The 14065-nt window shown below is 41.0% G+C and overlaps 1 protein-coding gene across 3 annotated transcripts in view; it reads left to right on the top strand.

Moving 5' to 3' along the window:
• The first annotated feature begins 1972 nt into the window (after nt 1-1972).
• The window catches only part of pak5 (p21 protein (Cdc42/Rac)-activated kinase 5), a 71761-nt gene continuing 59668 nt past the window's right edge, over nt 1973-14065 (top strand). The window contains exons 1-2 of one of the 3 annotated variants that reach the window (XM_038726121.1): nt 1973-2133; nt 12295-12338. In XM_038726121.1, coding sequence (XP_038582049.1) covers nt 12305-12338 — 34 coding nt within the window. In that variant the 5' untranslated portion in view covers nt 1973-2133; nt 12295-12304. Of the gene's footprint in view, nt 2138-12294; nt 12339-14065 lie in introns of all 3 variants that reach the window. The other 2 variants (XM_038726124.1, XM_038726123.1) reach the window with 2 other exon arrangements.

Below are 14065 nucleotides of genomic sequence, written 5' to 3'. Positions count from 1 at the left end.
TGTTTCTTTGTTGTCTCTGGAGTCAGAGTCCAGAGGCCAGAGCCACTGTAAATCATCTCAAAACTGTTTTCCCTGTTGTGAAACGGGCCTTCATTGGTCTCGGTGCCTGGGTTCATCCTGGTCCGGCTTTGTTGACCGGGATTAGCGGTTAAAGGGTATCAGGAGAGGATGTAGCATTAGTCCGGATGATAGACTATATAAAAGGGTCTTACATGCTCTGGTCTCGCCTGTAAGTAAAGAAAGTCACACCAAACTCACTTCACAAATATCTGAATTTTAAGTTCCCTTGCTTCTTAATGCACATTCTTCTATCTTGACTCCTTTTTGGGGCTGCTGTAAATCACCATGGTATTGTTAAACTGGTCTCTGTTGGGCTCGGAGGCTATGTTCAGTACTGGTCCGGTCATGTTCACTGGGACGCTGCTGAGGTCAGTCCATAGCCAGTTCGACTGGCTCCAGTTCTGGCACTCATTCCGGCACCCCTCCCCACCAGCATCCCCCGCTTGGTCCTGCTCACTCAGGCCTGAAAGCCTCCTCCTCTTGCTGGTTCAAAGTTCCTTTGCTAGAGGTGTAAACACCAACACTCCTCTTCCCCGAGTTCTCAGAGCTCCCAGTCCGGGAAGAGTCAGCTGACAGCTAGCTAGCTGCCCTGCGCTGCTAAGGTACAGTTAGCAGCAGTTAGTGGTTACTCTGGTAATATGCTGCCCTCTATTTGATCGAAGTATGAGTTTGACAGGTGAACAAAACCTTGCTATTCTTACACATTGCACCTTTAATCAAGTAACCACAAAGCAAATCCGGGGCCAGATAGGAAAAGGAAAGGCTACAAATAATTGCTTTTGTAATGGCGTGGCAGAAGCTGAACTTTACAACCATTTAGTTCCGTGCGTGAAGTATAATTCATCTGCAGTTCACGTTGCATGATGAAAAATGCCAGTTTAGGGGGTATTACCTTTTTTCATTGTCTTACTTGCGCTAATGTAAATGTATGTTGACCCATGTGAGTTCATTTTCCAGGGCCAATTCTGAACAGCTATGTTAGAACTATGCTGTGCTACTGTCGCAATGAATTAAGATGTGCAATGTAATTAGCGCACCAAAGCGTCGGCTTGAACTACTATCCAACTTGTACAATGAAAATTTGGTAATACCCCCAACTGGCATTTTTCATCATGCAACGTGAAATGCAGATGAATTATATTTAAGGCACGGACCATTTAGCATGTAACCATTTAGCCTATGTATTCAAAACATTTATTCATTTTTTTCATAATCTATCCATAACTTTTGCCTCACTATTTCAATCCATTACTTTTACTTTTCAACCACTAATTCACTACTTTTAGCTTTTTCACCTATTTTCCATAGCCTATAGGCTACTGTCTATTTAAGGTGTTTATCCATTACATAAGTTAGCTAATGTTTATCACTTTGAGCTAGACTAATGTTATCATATCCCTTAAATTTACGCTAACGTTGTGTTACCTTAACGCTTATTTTTAGCTAACGTTATCAGTATAAACCAGTCTATGGTTTCAACCGTTTATCCATTCTTTTTAGCTATGCATTTTTACAACAACTAAGTTAAGATTTCCATTACTTTGCACATAGCTTAGCTGAGTGTCGACTAGTTTTCAGTCACACTACACTATTGTTCAGAGTACCGAACTAGTGTTCAGTTGTAACGTTACCTCAATTATGTTAATCAGGCTGTGTTTTCTAGCGGAACTATCTCTTCGTGTATCCCTGGAAACTGCAGTGATGCATAGTGGGGGGGAAAACTCCTCTCAGCTGGGAGTTCCCAGTTCCCAAAGAGAAAGTTTTTATTACAAACGTAGGTGTGTGAACCTAATTGAGGTACAGTAGCCTACGTCGACGTGACTGTCCCTGCTCTGCTGCACAGGTGCTCTACATATGCACAGCGCTCTCCGCCCTCTCCGTCGCCACAAACTGCGCTCATTCGCTCTCTTCAACCGCCCGGATGTAGCGCACAGGACCGCACAGTCCTCCTCTCAGTGATAATAACATGGCGCTGGCAGACACATAACGGTGCCCACCATAATAATAATATCCACAATAACAGACCAAAATAAACCACGGGACATGTGAGCTCTTCGACCCCAAGACACGCAGGTAGGTGAGGAAGATTTTATTCGACAGACGCGATGTGATATGGTAAAAATGTGGCTGCTTCTTCTTCTTCATGCAGGGGGTAAAAAAGCCGCTCTGGAAAGGCGAAATGCCTGTCTAAGGGTTTACTTTGTGTCACTGTCTCTTTGTGAGCGGGTTTAATGCCTCACACTGAAACAGCACTGTCATTCAAGGCAGGTTTGTGTCGCTGCTTACGATGCATCCGTGCAGACATAAATCTGTCATTTGGTGTTGCATGTGTTGTCATGGCTGTCAGGCTCTCCGCGCGTCGACCGCTGTCCTTGGTATTGAACTGGGTGGGCATCCCACCTATGCATGTAGCAAATATATTCTGGAGGCCTGTTTATGCCTGGTTTTCTTACGTGCTGTCATTGTTACTTAATCGAGGAGGAATTGTTTTCGATGGTGAGTGGTCGAAGGAAAAATCACTGTAATGCACCTATACAGCCTTATAATCTAGCAGGGACAGAGTGTGTGTATGGTGCTCAATGGCGAGTTTATAGGCTTTTTGCTCTGGTGTTGTTCTATTTCTTTATTTTTACCGTGACAGCATCTCTTCTATTGTACTACTCCTTATTTACCGCTCTACTGTATGAAAGTGATGATGACAGTGCAAGACATTCATTTGTGCTCCCCTTGTTTTTTCTTGCAGCCAGCCAGAGTTTGTGTGTGCTTAGGCTAATGTAGGCCAGGTAAGGGCAGGAACAGATGGCTTGTTTTCAAGTTCAGTGTGGCTTTAGGATTAGGATGTGTAGACGAAAATTAAAAGTGTTGGCTAGGCCCTTTGAGGTGGGGTTCCCCGTTTAAGCTCATAATCGCCCTAACAGCAACACTCTATTAATAAGAGTAATAATAAGTAGCACAAACCCTCTAAAGCTGTCAGGATGCCTATAGTTTGGCCTATGGATCATAGACCTGTGTTGCTTACTAGTATTAGGCCTATGTGCTTAGATGTTACAGTGCATGCCGTTTGCAGTATTTGCCTTTTTGGCAGCATTGTAAGCATAAATGGAGCTAACTATGACCTTCAGTCAGCAACCATCCTAATGCAAAGTGCTGTGGTTGAAAAAATTATTCTGTTACTTGGTCCACAGAAGTTCAATCAGCAACTATTCTGATATTTGAGGATTTTTGAGGATGTTGCCTTGTTCTTCAGGAAATTGTGATGGTCAAGTGATTAATCAATTATAGGCTGGATTTTCATATCTGGGGTTGTATTTCAACAGTTTGCTTTTAACAATATTGAATCAATTAAGGCAGCAGTTGGCTATTTTGGTGCAGCACTGCTGAATCTGAATTAATCTGCAGATTAATGGAGAATGAAAACAAGCATCAGCTGCAGCCCTACAAATAACCAAAAAGTGTCACTTACAGTGTATGGAATTTTCATAGAAACGGTAATGCAAGCAACAATCTATTGTCACACTATAACTTATAATATCAGTTTAAATACAATTAATATATTTAATAAAATGTTGTTAAATTGTATTCTGCAGTTAAGGCTATGGTGGCTAAACCTTCCAGCTATACCTTCCTCTAAACCACTGCACTTTGGCCTCTAGCCTATTCATGTGCCCCCTTTGGCCCCAGTTTTGTTTTGTTTTGTTTTTTGGCTGACCTTCTGCTAACCAAAACATCTCCAGAACCAAAATAGACATTATAAAACTGTTTTCGCAGGCGGTGTAGTACTTCTTGTGACTAGTATGCTGATCCTCATGTGTAAAACTGGTGGAGTGCCCCTTTAAATATCAGTGATGACGGTGTACACTCTCTCAACCCATCAAGATCCTTTTTGTCCAGATCACACATCAAGGTGAGATTAGATAAAAGGTTCTCCTTAGCCGTCCTTTAGAGTTGTTGGGATGGGTGTCATTTCAAAAATTGGAAGACACTTAGAAGCTAAGTCAATGTGTTGGTCTGTGTACCGCTTGCTTGCACACTCCCTGGTTATCCACTCTGTAATGTATTCAATGCCAGCACCGAGCACAACAGCTTTACATAATGATCAAAGCTTGAGGGATGCCAGAGCATGGCTTCAGCCTGCGGTAATAATAATAATAACCTTTGAAGTTATCACAATCCCACAACCTCATTCCCTTCATATTCTGCCTCTCTTTTTGTTTCTCATTCTCTCTCACCCTTGTACGCTCGCACACATGCACAGACCCACTCGAAGGTCCTCTCCTGTTTAATGTTTCTGGATGCGGGGTGAGTACTTAGAAGAGGATAGCGGTAATGAACACATGAATAACTATTCTAGTCCTTATGGCTCTGCACTAGACTGCTCTTGCTGTATATGAGGGGGCAGCATTCCTTGCTCGCACAAATTCACAATTACATAAGAGTGAGAGGGAGTCGTCATCATTGAATAATTTGACCAGAAGAAGAAAATCTAACACTCCTTCACTATGCACATTGTATTATGTGTTCTCTGTTGGGGCTACTTCCTTAACCTTCAAGACTGACCTCGTGCCACAGGCCAATATCTCACTATATCACTTTCTTTGTGGTTAAATAGTGTTTGAAATGCAAGGGTGGGAAAGTGTTGTATTGTACTGTAATTGTACTGTACAACACAACAACAACACAACACAACAAAGTACTGTAATTGAAGCATCCGATTTGGCCCATTATTTATATAGGAGCCTCTCGAAAGACTCGTTGGCAATTTTAACCAAGTGTCTGGCGGACCTGCGGTGGCCGATCTTGGTAATCAAGGAGCATGGTGTGGAAGCATGCAAACAAGGTTTTGGATAGAGGAGCGGAGAGGAGAGGAAAGATGAAGAGAGATGGAGAGAGGGGGGAGGAAGACGGCGGAATAGAAGAGACGTGAGAAGAAAGGTTATGAGAGGAGGGCAGACAAGAGGAAGAGCAGGACAGGTGACCATTGGAGAGGGGGATGAGTGTAGACAGATAAGCTGCAGCCCAGATGTGGAGGTCATTTAACAGAAGAAGAGCATGAAAGGAAAATACAGATGGGTGAAATATTGGGATTAAAATAGGGGAATAAATGGGAGAGTGGAGAATGAAGGTGAGGGGAAAAGATGGGGGAGAATAAGGGGATCAAAAGACCAGAGATTAGCGGATTGAAAATACAGACGTGCCTATCTATCTGTCCGTGTAGGGGGTCTTTCTTTCTCTCAGTCTGTCGCTTTTGCTCATTTTGGGCTGCAACCGAGCAGTCTGTCTGAATGCCAGACTCATCTTCAGATGTCAGCTATTTTGTCCCAGGTTATTGCATTTTGCTGTTTTTTTTGTCCCGGGATTAAAAAAAAGATTCCCTTGTGTTTTCTGCACGACTTGGCATGTCAGTGACAAAATGAGGTGAGTGTATGTGTGTGTTTGTGTCTATGCGTGAGAGAAAGGAAGACAGGGAGAGATCGAGCGTATGAAAGAGACAATATGACAGAGGAGGAGAGATGAAAATAAAGCAATTTAGAGAAATGTGGGACGATATAATGAGTGCACGCATAGGCTTCTTGTTAAAGTCTTTCCAAGCTGTAGAATACGCTACCGCACTTTACATGTTACATAGTAAATGGTACAGGTGTTGTCCTTATAATGTGATTTGTAAATCCACCTTGTAAAGTGGCGGATTTAAAGCCACAGATCAAAGTAGATCCGCATAACATCTAGTGTGATCTGACATTCAGCAGCCCAATCAAAATGCTGTTTGTCATAGATCTTAAATGTTGTGCTGACTGTCTTTGAGCTGTGACATGTTTGTGTCCTTCCTTGAGCAGAGAACACACAAACAGAAAGAGTTAACCTAAATACTCTCATAGCATCAGAATTAGTAGAAGAGACACAGTCTGCCATAACCTACATCCTCTACAGTTTTCTCAGTCTAACTTGTGTGTGTCTGCACTCATTGAGGCTGTTCTACTTCTTTCCCAATTCCCCTCTTGTACGAAAGGCTGGAAAGGCCTGACTGGCTCTGTGCTGGACATGTGTGTGTGTGCTGTTGGTCATGGGGCTAAGGCATCAGAGGACACTGATGAAGAGGCCCAGTGAAGCTTGAATACCCAGTGATGCCCTCAGGCTACTGAGAGCTGCATCTGCCTCTGTTGCTGCCCAACACAGAGCTGGCCCTTACAGCTCTGTCACCCACCCCCCGGCCTGAAGGAGTTACGCTGTTTCTGTGTGCGTGTGTGTGTGAGAAGTGTTAACATGCCTCAGCTTCGCTGTTTGTTGACAAAAAGGATGGTTATTTGGCATGCATCTAGGTGCAATAGAGGCCTAAATCTGTGTTTTCAAGCATTTCCTGTGTCTGTGTGTGCGTGCATGTATTGTACTAGTAAACTGTGGTAGTAACCAGTTTGAGCCTAATTCCAGTTTAATCGCTATTAAAGTGATACCTATTTAGAATGGGCAGCATTAGAAAGCCAATTGCTGTGTCTGCACCCTGCCCCCAAAGCACTTTTGGAAACTGTACACTTTAGGACCGAAAATGAGCCTGTATCTGTATCAATGCAAAACAAAACCAGTATTTCATATCAGCTGTATTACAGAGGCCAGTTCTGCCCTTTAAGGCCAAAAAGAGATAAAGAGGCAGACTGGGAGTACTTTTAGTTCATACATACAAACTCTCAAATGAATTTAAGTCAGTATTAAAGAATGAGAAGTAATGTAACATTTTGAGACAATGAATGACTAAAAGCTGACACAAAAGCTTCAATCTGGTTCCTACCTTCTTATGTCCTTAATTCTCAACTTGATTTTGACTTAATCAACTTTTAGAAGTGTAATCCTCACACAGACCTGGTTTTCACTGCGGCTTAAAAGGCAGTTTTACTGGAGCATTACAAGTCTAGTTAAACACCAAAAGTTGCATAGCAAACCGTCATAAACACAACTCATAACCTGAAGCAGCACCAGCAGTTGCTGCTTTGCACAACTAAATGCTTTTGGCAGTCTATTGCGCGCTTTGTCCATGAGATCTCTCTCTCTATAATTACTTACTTCTTTTGTTACTCCTGGCAGTCTTTTCTACCTACCTTGAATACCGCAGGCTTCCAGATGGGCCCCAGACTTCTACAAAGCATGTCGACAGTGTGGCTGCACCTCATTTCATATGAAGTGTGAAAAGGCCATTTTGCTCATATCTATGGCCTAATGCAGCACACTGACAGTGATTTTGCAATGAAGTGTGAGATAACTAAGATGGCAGCTTGTAATGTATCCATTGGGTCAACTTTGTTAACAGGGTTATTGTTCTACAATGAACATCAGTTCAGTGTATTTTATGATATTTTAATGTGTTTGGTGTATTTAAACAATGTACAGTTGAATTGACAAGGCTCACACTGGGTATATCATTCTGTAGGGCTCATGTACATAGGACCCAGTTCAGGACTGCAATAAATAATGTTTCATTTCTTTCAATTCTCTTCTGGGTGTATTATATTCTTATAGATGCAAAGCAAAATTGTAGAGGCATGACAACCATTCAGTAGTGAAGACTTGGACTTAAACATCATTGCAAAATGTAGACGCTCTCGTTAGATTTCATCCTGCTCATTGATAACAGAGGAAGTAGGAAGAAAGGGAAGCAGCAACGGAAAGAAACAGAGTAAAGTATCCTGAAGAGATCATTGAAGTCGCTCAATGCTCTCCATCACATTGCCAGCAAGTGTAGCTTTCATAACAGTTGTCAGCAAGCTCTCGCTGTTTTGTTCTGTGATTTGAGATCACTCAGGTGGAATTTCATCAAAGCAAACTTGAATAAGGACATTCATTATGGCTCAGCTTGATTCATTACCAACCCCCAGCTCCCACACCCCCATGGGAAGACTTCAAAGGAAACAGAGAGGTTGAAGATGCAGGCTGCTATCACACAGAGGCGTTCATCATAGCATCCTCTCCACCATCCACACTGTAACCATCTGAGAGGTTTTGATGAGACAATGTGAAACAATGGCCCAAACCTGACCGCATTTTCACCTTTTTTGACCTTTTATTTGAACATTAAACACTCTCACTTGAACATATAATAGTTTATAAAACAAGAAATTCCCTGTGCCCAGCAACAACAGGTGGTAGGTCACAGGAATAGGCTATGAAAAAGCAAAACAAGCTGCCGCACACTGAAATTTGCAGTATTGTGAGCAACGCGTTTCACCTATGGCTTCTTCAGGTTCACACAGTGAAATTACAAAAACACTCACAGGTGTGCTAAATAGACACTGTGTAGGTCATATGACCAGCAAATTACCATTTTTCTATGACATTTTACTCTTTTACTCTACTGTTTGTACATTTTTATAAAATCAGCATCTTACACAAAATACTATGATCCAAACACCAAAAATGTGATTAATATCACACATAATTGAGTCACAAGAATTACATCACTTCACATAAGGAACTCTTAAATACTTTAGGGCAGATAACCTATAGGTCTTACCTAGGTCCATGTACGACGGGCAGGGCAGAGGACCCAGTATCTCAACACACCTTCAGGGAAAGATATCTAATCATAATTCACAGGAAAGAGCTAAAATCCTGTGTTTCCAAATCCATGAGGCTCAATCGTGTTAAATCTATGAATCCAAAAAGCTTCCCTTCCTAAAAATTGGTTAATCAGGTTACCCCTTCTTGGATTGGGTCTCACTCTTTCAAAGCTAATACATTTAAGAGTAGTAGCCAACCCATGTTTTTTTTCTTTATAATGTCTAGCAATAGCATAATCCATGTTCCCATACAGTGCAAGAGATGGAGGATTAACCAATTTGTTTGGCAAACGTGGTTTCTGGAGTATAAACTAATACAATAATGTGCAAGACAGAACCGCTAACATTAGCCTAAACTCTGATAGCATCCAGGATTATCTTTTTTTAATGTAACCTGTAACCCCACAATCTAAGTAGTAGTCAGTTTAGTTTTTACTCCTTTAAGCTTGTTAGCCAGATGTGTTAATGTTTACAGCTTTGGTTGGAGCAGATAAACATGCTGTTTAATCCATTCCTCACACTCTTTCACTTATGTCTTTGGTTTTGTAAAGGTTAAAAAAGACACAATTTACTTAACTCTATAAATGCAGCAAGTAGCTCTTGCTACAGCTCCATGCACACCACTTAGACATGTTGAGAAATCAAAAAGATTTACGATTGCTGGGCTATGAATGGATAAACGCTGTTCAGGGGAGGGATTTAGCGAATAGTCTAGAGATTAAAGCCCACTAATGTTAAAGTCTGATTTAAATAAACATCACACCATAATTTATCAAAGCCACTGAGCTTAAACTGGACAACTGTGTTCTCCGATTGAGCAGCAAGTGCTTGGAATTTCATTTGTTCTTACCAATGATTGAAATTCATTCAATCAGCATCACAGAAGACAAATAGCATCCTGTTTCTAAGCTAATTATACAGAATAGATGGCTTTCTGATTGGACGCAGTCAGTTGACAATGATTTATATGAGCCAAGACAATCGAATCTATCTTAACATTTGGTTTGTGGCTCTATAAAAATTGTCTCCATTCAGTTCCCAGAGTCAGTTTTGCAATCAAGATTCCTGCCATGCTGGTCAACACGATGGATGTGTTCCTGTGTCAGCTGATGTGACTGTAAACAGTCAATGTTTTACTGGAGAACTGTTGAAACAGTATTTACAGTGTTGATGAAAATGTTGTGGCTTGTAGAAATCTCCTGTGGAGCTCCACTTCTTTTCTTTTTTGTACTATGTAGTATGTTATTTCTGATCCCTCGTCAGTCAAAAGCAGCAATCCGGTCTAAATTTAGCACTGCTTGGAAACTTTACCATCACGTAGATTAGTGTCTGTGAAGTGATGTCTTGATATGGCGGGAACCCAACACAAGTTTGGGCATAAAAAAGTCCCTCATTATCCTCTCATGTCATCTTCTGTGTGTGTCTTTGTCATTGTGTATATTGCATTTTTAGCCTGATTCCTGCATGAGAGCACACACAGACATGTGCACATATGCAGCCAGACTCATACCTACTGTATGTGTGCATGACTGAATGCACTCACGTGAATTCTCACATAACTCTTACCAGCCACACATATTATGGCTGCAGCTAATGACGTAGCGTAAGACAGAGCACACAGATGCGCTGGCTGAATAGATTAAAGCATTCATCCAATGACACAGCTGTGCTCTCTTTGATGCCTGGGCATGAAACTGCAGGAAATTACAACAAAAGAGGGATGCAGAGACTTAACTGATATAAAAAAAGAGATCCACTCTGACGTGTAGGGCATGTTAACACTGTGTAACTTGTCAGAGCAGCAGCTGCAGGCTAATGCTCATGTAGTGTGCCCATTAGATTGATTGATATACTTCTCTATTTGTGTAGTGTTTGCAATGCTACAAGACCAATATAAAATCTTGAACAATTTGTTACTGTGTAATTACTGGCCAACTATTCACAATTTACATTGGGCATTACATTATGCACCTATAAAGTTATTGTTTGTAATCTAATGGCATTTACATGAGTGTGCTGATGAACTGGTGTGTAGAGGAAGCAGCAGTTACACTGTCATGTGTTTGGACTGACTTGCTAATTCGTAGCTGGGTTAAATGTAGCTATCTATTAGTGTAAGGAGAGGCTAAATGTGCAGCATATAGGCTTGTTAGCTGTATGTACTCCATGGGGGATTGTTGCGTGCTTGCTTGCGAGCCTGTTTTTTCAGGAAATCCAGCAGCCTTTTACGGTTCTGGTAGTGCAACATTCACAGCGCTGCCAGGGTAGCTCTAATTAAGCCAGGAACGAGTTTCTTTTAAACTCCCCCGTGTGCTTAAGAAGAAGAGAAGACAACTCCCTAAGTCAGCCGTGAGATGCAGGAAGAGGAGGAAGAGCAGGAGGAGGAGGAGGAGGAGGAGGAGAAGGTAGGTGCATGCTGCTGTTGTTTGTTGTGAGTTTTACTGCAACAGGGCAAACAAAATGGTGGATCCCTGTAATGGCAACAGTTAAGCACAGGTTTCTAATTGGTTAACAAAGGGATCATGTAATTCTAAATCCTTGAATTAATTTGGGTAGATTAGGCAATTGTGTTGTCACTCATGCATTAACATTCTTAATGTCCAAACGTATCAGTGGTCAGTTGTTTCCTTTTACATTATCTGGTTAATAATAGCATGACATCCTTCACCTAAAAAGCCAACAGTAGAAACTAGGTCCTTCACCTCTTTCAGCTAGTGTAAGCAGCTGTCTCGTCTCTTTTTTAATGCTCCAGGAAAAAGGCAGGGCTCCTGGTTGTGCAGTTATGCTGTATGCTACAATGCATTATAAATTATTTCGCTTTGTTTTTCCCCATCATTCTATTATCCTTCTAGCTTAGCCTCTTCATTTCCTTTGCCTTGAACGGCTGTGCCACTGTACAATTCCCTCCCTGTAATTTATCCATCTGCAGAAATGGACCATGCATGTATGTGTGTGTGTGTGTGTGTGTGTGTGCACAGAGTAATAGGAAACGTTGTGTTTAAGGGTGATGATTGCTCTGGCCCTCGTGGTTTACAAGCAGACAAGGTAATGATGGCTGCTACTTTCTCAGCTAGCTCCAGTCAATCCCCCTGAAGTGAGTTAGTGTGTCTGCGTATGTGTGTGTGTGCGTGCGTGTGCTTGCTAAGTACTAGGAAATAGATTCACTTGGTTCACAGTAGCTTGGGATATTACTATCCACCTTCATGAGCAATGTTGTTTCTGTTGTTTTTTTTACTTTGTTTATTGGGTTTTGCAAGTGCATACAAGTCATCAGAGTATTTATGAAAAATAAAATTAAATATATTCCCTTTATACAAAGACATATTAACAGTGTAAATATTGCTAAACAAACAATGAACAACATCGTTTCCGAATGGTTCATCAACTGTAGCTAGCTACCTAATTAAGCTAACATTAGCTCCATGAATCGAAAATGCTGTCTCCGGCTGACTTTTTAATGTTTCTTGGGACTTATGTATGACATTGGTAACCTGTAACCCCACAAACTATTGTAATTGTTTATAACGTCATCCTTGACCTTTGAATTAACACTTTCTATGAAGGAACAGTTACTATTGTAAGGTGTAAGCTAGTTAGCTGGATATGCTAATGATTGTTGTGTGTGTCAGAGCAGATAAACATACTGTTTAATCCATTCATTACATTTTTGCTCTTTTATTTCTGGTTTTAGAAAAGGCCAAATGAAATTCACCAACCCCCAAACTCAGTTAAATGGTGAGTATTGCTTAGCCACACTTCCCCAGAATGTGGAGAAATCCAAAACTTGATAGACCTGCTGTGCCTAATTATCTGTAGGATCTCTTATCAAGGATTTTAAGGATCTATTTTTTTTTGGCAGTTGGTTTGGTGGCACTATAATCATATAAGCAAATTTCATATTTTGTGCGTCTTCAGTAATTTACCTTTAGATGACTTGATGTAGACATGAAAAATCTGTACATTGCTAGTAGCTATCTTCCTTGAAAAAATAGACATGCATGATGCCTGTTACGTGTCATTTTGTGTATGCGAATCATTGTCTTTGTTAGTACATCTGTTTGAAGTGTCTGTGGATGTGCTACAATGTATTTTTAGCATTTACATTGAAATATGTGATTAATTTGTGATCTATGTAAAACACATATTTGTATTTACTTTGTAGTCAAATATGATATAGAGACTCCAGAGCAGAACGGTTTCATCAAATTATTCTTTAAATACTAAGATGAACTGATAAGATAGGCGAGAGTGAAACAATTAGAGGAAAGGGAAAGTCAGAAAGAAAAACAAATGAACAGAAAGAGATGGAGGGACATAAGCTGAGACTAAGAACACACCTAGTGTTACTTTGTTCTACATCTGATTTCAACAGGCTCTGACAGTATTACCTGCTCCTGCTTTTTCTTCCTGGGATACAATGAGTTAGGAAGGGGTAGTTAGAGAAAAATAGACCGAAGCAACCAGGGAAGGGCAGAGAAGGCTTTTACTCCTTTAACACTTCAATACCATTAAGAGAGGTTAAGAGCTACTACAGGACACTTTTGTCCACACTTTTTACCCAAAATTAGTGCTTTAGAGCATTTCAAATGTCTGTTTCCGGCCTACAGAATTTTGTATTTAGCTTTTTGTCATTCTGCCATTTCTTGCTAAAGTTGACCAGCAGTCAAGTTTTTCAGTTGTCGCCCTGACTCTCTCCTGTCCATAGTCCCATGGGTTTCTACACTTTGGCTTGTGACCCTTTGATACAAAAAATGTATGTTGCAAACATAAACAAAGCAAAGTCAAAAGCAGTCTAACAAACAGGTCACATTTTTTGTAGAAAGATTTATTTTTGTTTTTTTTTGGTGGGTCTACTGACAGGAATCAGTGGCTATATGGGGTGTGCATATCTGTGGCTTTTCCACAGATCTTAGGCCTGAGAACTGCACTCAGACACACACTCACTTATCGACACACGGTGGCCCTAATCCTGGCACGTTATCAGTGAGGATCAGCGTGTGAAGTCATGTGGACTGGTATGAATCAGTGGCTGAGCTTCAAACTGTGCAGCCGAGATTCGCTGATGAGAGCATCTCCACTGGTCGCATGTCATCCTTTCACACCCCGGCCCACCACTGCCTAGCAGCCCACATTAGCTCAGAAGCTATTTGGTGGACAGAGAAGACTTTATATATAAGGCTTTATTTACCATTTCATTTAGACAAAGAGACTGTAGTCAGGAGGCCAGTCAAAAGTTACAATTCTCAGCATTTATAGTTCCGACTGCTACTGCCTTACTGAGATGTTTCATAGAAGAGAAATGATGTATGCCATTTGTTTTATCTTCCAGAAGATGCTTTGTTTCATGCTCAAGAGACTCTGGATAGAGAACAGATTTTGTTAATCCACAGAAGTTTGTTTCAGCTTTTAGTACTGAACTTTATATCATTGAAGCAAGTGTTGGCACAAGCCACAAAATGAGC

The sequence above is a fragment of the Micropterus salmoides genome, unplaced genomic scaffold (assembly GCF_014851395.1).
Source record: "Micropterus salmoides isolate LMB-PRFRI ecotype aquatic unplaced genomic scaffold, ASM1485139v1 Ms_hic_scaffold_18, whole genome shotgun sequence".
Classification (NCBI taxonomy): Eukaryota; Metazoa; Chordata; class Actinopteri; order Centrarchiformes; family Centrarchidae; genus Micropterus; species Micropterus salmoides.
The sequence above is the reverse complement of the archived record's forward strand: the minus strand, read 5'-3'. Positions and strand labels throughout refer to the sequence as shown.